Source organism: Thunnus albacares, chromosome 15 (assembly GCF_914725855.1).
Source record: "Thunnus albacares chromosome 15, fThuAlb1.1, whole genome shotgun sequence".
Taxonomy (NCBI): Eukaryota; Metazoa; Chordata; class Actinopteri; order Scombriformes; family Scombridae; genus Thunnus; species Thunnus albacares.
This window is the reverse complement of record NC_058120.1, coordinates 10,068,462-10,074,326: the sequence shown is the minus strand read 5'-3', so window position 1 is coordinate 10,074,326 and position 5,865 is coordinate 10,068,462. Positions and strand designations below refer to the sequence as shown.

General features: G+C 41.7%; 1 protein-coding gene across 1 annotated transcript; it reads right to left on the bottom strand.

The window, feature by feature from the left end:
- Nucleotides 1–243: 243 nt before the first annotated feature.
- Nucleotides 244–4,846, bottom strand: pax1a (paired box 1a). The gene is made up of 5 exons (XM_044375473.1): nucleotides 4,608–4,846; nucleotides 3,298–3,927; nucleotides 2,124–2,257; nucleotides 1,368–1,581; nucleotides 244–793 (listed from the first exon to the last, which is right to left on the bottom strand). Exons 1-5 carry the CDS (start codon nucleotides 4,609–4,611, stop codon nucleotides 687–689), a joined length of 1,089 nt encoding a protein of 362 aa, XP_044231408.1. The 5' UTR covers nucleotides 4,612–4,846; the 3' UTR covers nucleotides 244–686.
- Nucleotides 4,847–5,865: the final 1,019 nt, after the last annotated feature.

The following is a 5,865-nucleotide window of genomic DNA, read 5'->3' as shown; positions in this document are numbered from 1 at the left end:
CAACAAAACTGAAAACCGGTCGAGTGAACAGAAAGCTTCAGTATGAACACCCTCATCAACACCGAGCTTCTATGTATTTCGGCTTTAAGCACCGAGAAGAACCAAACAATGCACTTTTGATCCGTTAATGGATCTGTGGTGAAACAATATAAGCTACGACAACACATGGCATTTAAGAAAGCCTTTATTTTTTGAATATTTACAATGAAATTATAAAAATATATACTGTAATTAAAGCTTTGGCAAATATTTTACATTTAGACAATTTAGGCCTAGCCTATCTCTTTGTTCACATCGTTGAGTCACTGTAGAATCGAGATCTTGGCCACAAATTAGGATAATATGATATATGGTAGGTAAGACTTATCACTGACAGACTGGACTGGCAAAAAAAAAAATGTTTTTTTTAATCCCGCTGTCCCCATGACAGAATATTTCAAAGAATGGAGAAAAAAAAACAAACTATCAACCAATGAGGGGAAACACCGATACATCCATGCAAGCTTACATTCATATGGCCATAAAGACCGATATAGCTATACTGTATTCATTATGCATGTGAATAGGCCTGTGTTTGACTGTAAGCTGCAAACACTCGGGGAAACAAGCCGTTCAGACTTACTGTTGGAGTTGTTGAAATGAGTTCAGTTAAATGGGTCTGGTAATTAAGGTGGTATAAGTCCCGGTTATGATGATGAGGTAGGGAGACTGAGTCCATGCACACTGTTCAAGTCTTCATGTTGCTGCTGCTGCTGCTGCTGCTTGCTCAGGGGACTGGGCGGTTTTCTCTCTCCTGCACAACACAAAGAAGAAATACAGTGGGCCTGTGCATGCAACTCCTCATCAAATTATTATTTACTTATGCAGATAACGTGAACTATTTCGCCTACAAGTTAGAGCAGATCTTGCCTGATTTAAAATAACTGAAGATTGAGAAATGCGTCGTTGTAACAAGCAGACTCCTTTTTTTTTCAAAATTAAGCTTATTTTCCCTCATTTTGTATGCGTAAAAATGTTCTCGGACCACCTGGCAGGCCTGCTGGCCAATTCTGAAAGGTCAATATTTAATAATTGACATGTAATTAGGCTTCATTTGGGATTTGGTAAATGTTTACACTCGTCACGGTCACTGCTTATTAAGAAAACGTGTGTGTGTGTGTGTGGGTGTGTGGATGTGTGTGTGCGTGAGAAAGAGAGGAAGTAAGAGGGAAGAGAAGGGGAGACAGACCTACATACGTGTATATAATAATAATAATAGTATTACAGTGCAAAAATAAACTGTAATATAAAGCAACTGCATCCAAGAGATTACTTTATGTCATCAGTTTCACGTTAAACTGTGGTTCCCCCCCCTCCATGGTTAGTACCTTCTCGGGCCTGATGCTTGAAGGCCATCGGCGAGTGGATCTCCCCTGCATGCATGCTCATCCCGCCGCCTGGGTGGGACAGGGCCGGGCTCTGCGGCTGCCAGTGGTGGTGCCCTGGGGCCACGTAGCCGCCTGCTGGCCCGCTGTACACTCCGTACTGGTTGGTGGGGGAGTAAGCGCACGCCGAGACATAACTGGACAGTGTCGAGGATGGCTGCAGGCACACAGATAAGACATGGACAAAATAAGCGCAAAACGCACAGCAATTATAACTGCACGTGACATGTGGCTTACAGCGACGGTTCCCAAAGACGGTGTCTTGGGAATCAAGCTGAGGACTACATGAATTTCACTATAATTCAGTTTACCAAAAGGCTAATTAGAGTGTATACACAACTAAGTTTCCTCTGTCTGTCATCTCAGTCCTAAACATACGTGAACATTTAACCAACTGTAATAAAAACCTGCCGGATGAGAGTCTCTGGGGGTAAAATCTTATCAAGCAAAAGTCTGTGGCCTTATGTGACTCTGTTTCCCTGATATGGAAACTTTTCACAACTCTGCCACAGGCCTTTGTAGCGAGAGCATAATTTATTAAAGGCCTCTGCCAGTATTTTTTTTTTGTACTAAATGTTTGGATTGTTTCCGACAGAGAATGGAAAAATGGCGTGGTTACAGCAAAACAGAGAATGCACACTTGTCCAGTCATAGTGTTGAAACGTGACAGAGTTTACAGAGGTTTAGATCTTTATTTACCTGTCCATATTTTATGTCGGCGTCAATGGCTGATTTGTCAATCCCGTTGACCGTGTGAGCCGCGGGGAAAGCTGCTCTGTTGACGCTACTCCAGTCCTCCATTTTTGGTGGGTACCCCTCCGTCCCAGCAATGGCTGATTTAGAAACAGTAACTTCATGTCAAAGATGTGTAAAAGGTAAAATTTCCAAAGTGTTAAAACATTGCAGTCGAATTAAGGTTTATAATTAATTATGTGAATTATAGCCATGTTCAAAATGCCTTACGCACGAGCATGTCTGAGCTATAATACGTATTTCATTTTCAAAACACTAAGACTATCTAAAATAGTTTTGATGTCTTAGTTGCTCAAATAAATATATTATTTTATATCAAAATTATTCTAATTATTGAAGTGTGTGACTGTTTGTAATAAGCGTGTATTATATTATTGGGCCTGTGTTTTAATTTCATCTTATAAATAAAAACAAAACAAAAACACAAGAAACAATCAAGATGAAAGAAAACATCAACAGCTTGTTAAAAATATTCTTCTCTCATTTAATATTTTTTAATGGATTATTTGGGCTTATTTTACCCAGTTAATACCTATATTTAATTATCATTATCTTCGCGTAAAAGAAGCAATATTCTCCTATCAGTAGGCTTGTAGCGCCGAGCTAATTCATCACATTGTGAAATGAATATTTAATTATACATAATTATACACACATTTTGTAAAATAAATAAATAAATAAATTGTTTTGGCCTTTTTGGCACAAAAATGTGCTCGGCCATGACGACTCGACAGTGGATGAAAACACTGGCTAAAGGACAAGAGAGGCAAAGAAAACATGGCTGTAATGACTACTTGAGGGATTAGGGGGGATATAGCAGGTGAGCAAGGTGTTTGCAAACGCATCATGCCATGAAAAGGCCTATTGAGAGTGGCCTTACTGCTTTCTGGCTGAATGGTGAAACGGAGGCCTGTACAACTTCTAATGGACACATTGTTCTGTCTGTTGACAGAACAGGTTGTGTACGGAGTGATATGGCAATTCATCATGCAAAATAACATATAAATAACCAGCTGCACTGGTTTATTAAGCTCTTATTTGACAACAGTGAAAGTTAAAGGCCAACGTGATGGCACAGAGTCGCAGAGGCCTTAGATTTAGTGCAAATGATGGTCCTCACCTGCAGGATCCATGAAGGCTCGTATACCGAGGATGTTGCTGACGGTGTGTGCAGAAGGCCAGGCCCTGGATATGCTCACATGTCCAGCCGTCACCGGTACTCCAGGAGGGCTGGCCATTTTAGTGCCAGTGGGCGACATGGTGTTGGAGTAGGAATAAGGATATATGTGATTGTACGAGAGCCCGGCCTGCACGGAGGCTTGCTTACTGCTCTCATATTGGTTGGGCTGGGAGAGATTTCCAATCTTGTTGCGTAAAATCCTGCTGATCGAACTAACCGATGGGACATTGTACTTGTCACAAACTCCATCTGCTAAAAGCCTGTCCCGGATCTCCCAGGCAAAGATCCCGGGGTCGTTTTGTTTGTATTCCCTGATATTTTTCACCACGTTAGGCGTCGTGACCCGTGGTTTGCTCCCTCCGATTGCACCGGGTAAGATGGAGCCCGTCTCGTTGTACCTCGCCAAAATCTTGCTCACGCAGCCGTGGGAGACCCGGAGCTGTCGGCTTATATCGCAGGGTCTGATCCCGAGCTGAGCCAGCTCCACTATTCTTAACCGTATGGCGTTGGGCAGGGGTCTGCCATTGACGAACACGCCGCCTAACTGGTTCACCTCTCCATAGGTTTGCTCTGCAGGAGAATACACAAGTTACATATTTACACTGTATGACGTGAGTACACAGATTTGTCTGACACATAAAAATATTATTTCCACTTGCTGACATTATACACAATAGCATGCGACAAACAAACAATAATATGTATATATTATTAAGAGACAAAGCCACTTCAAAATGTGCATCAGTGTCATACAAGGCAGCTACTTCACCACAAATTGAGGTTATAAAGTTTGATAACATGTGCCAATCTACAGAGGTTAATAAACTTCTTGGCAATCTGGCAGCCGCTATTTTGCAACTAAACAAAAGTGTGTAAACTGTCTGGCTGGCTTTACTCTCCACCATCCCTTCGTCCACAACAAAAAAAACAACATTAAAAATGGCGAGCTTGAGGAATTGACACTCGAGAGCTCTTCAAAGAAGCGCATTTCATAGGATAATTGGTAGTGTGGTTACCAAACAAGTTAAAGCTTTAAACAGACAACGGTGCCGGCTGCGCAAAGCTGGAAAATCCACCTTGAAATATACTTGACAAGCAGTTGCAAAAAAGACCCTCTTCATTTGCACACATTATCTGAACTTGGAGAAAAGGCAAATGCTTATTTCTGTCTTTACGCAGGCGTGGTGAGTCTGGATACGCTTCCATAAGCTCCCTGCCACTGAAGCATGCAGATGGTAACTGAGGCTTACCCATTTGCCTATATGTTTCGAGATGCTGGGAAATATAGGTGCCCCTTCAAATGGCTGAATGCGTCCGAGAGAAGGCAGAGAAGGAAGGGGAACGGGAGGAATGAGCCCCAGAAGAGGAAAAATGGACCTCTTAAAATCTCCGCCGACTGCAGCGTGCCCCCGTGTTTTGTGGAAGCCAGTGACTGCAAGGTACAATGGTAACAAAGTGATCTTCATCCGATAAAAGCAAATTGGAGTTATCCCGGGGAGTCCGGACTTTGCTGGAATTAATTTGACGCGTCCTCCACGTCAATCTTCGCTGTTATACGCCAAGCCTCTGCTTTGGTTTCATTGGTCGTCTTGCGCTGGAAACGCTGTCAGCCAATGCAAACCCCATCCGGTTGGAGCCGTGCAGCCTCCTTGAATATTTTGCATAGGGGAAGTGGCAGAAAGGGAAACGTTTCATCCAACATGCAGCCCGCTGGTAAGGACTTATGCATCATAGGATACATATATATAAATATATATATACGCACAGGGATGACCTGTTTACCAGTGTTTTCAGCTCTAAAATAAAGTTCAACCACTTTTTAAAGCTGACATAAATATTTGTACATCTTTAATGTGCATCTCTGACAGGGAGTAGTGTCAATTAGATGTGAATTATAAAACTAGAGGGTGTAATAAAGATTACATTGCATAAAGCAAACATTATATAATTGATATTCATTATGCATGTTGTGATGCTTTCAAATTATGTTATTAACTGTTCTTATTTCATTGGATTCACCTGAAATATGGGTGAACTTGTGGCCTGCGGTGTGTTATTAATCCACTCACTTATGTGCAATTTAATACATTTAAAACCACGTGTGATCAAATGATGCATGCTATTTATTTCTTGAAAAATAACATAAATACAGCTGAAATTATCCACCTGTGGATGAGGCACGTTGGCCAATTTACATGCCAATCCATTCAAGTCAATATTTGTACGTTTTTCATTTGTGGCTACTTTATATATATCATAAATACTGTACTTAAGCTATAAAATGATTCATTCTGCATATTTGACATTAATTGGCCATATGATTAAGCAGTTTTGGACAGACTGAAGGTGTGATCCTCCAGAGTGGAGTCATTTGACCATCAGAGCAAAGGGAGACTTGCCCACTGGCAGCCCGAGTCGTTTTTATAAGTCAGTGCCAAAGCATCAAACGTGGGAAGGGGCTCATGTAATCGATACGTCTGTAGATCGCAGCGCTCCCAGACTATGGGA

What these genes read in the sequence shown, in the direction of transcription:
- pax1a (XM_044375473.1), bottom strand. An exon ending in AGCCTTCATGGATCCTGCAG is followed by an intron (nt 2,258 to 3,297) that starts GTGAGGACCATC and finishes TTTCTAAATCAG; the next exon opens with CCATTGCTGGGACGGAGGGG. An exon ending in CCGACATAAAATATGGACAG is followed by an intron (nt 1,582 to 2,123) that starts GTAAATAAAGAT and finishes GTGTGCCTGCAG; the next exon opens with CCATCCTCGACACTGTCCAG.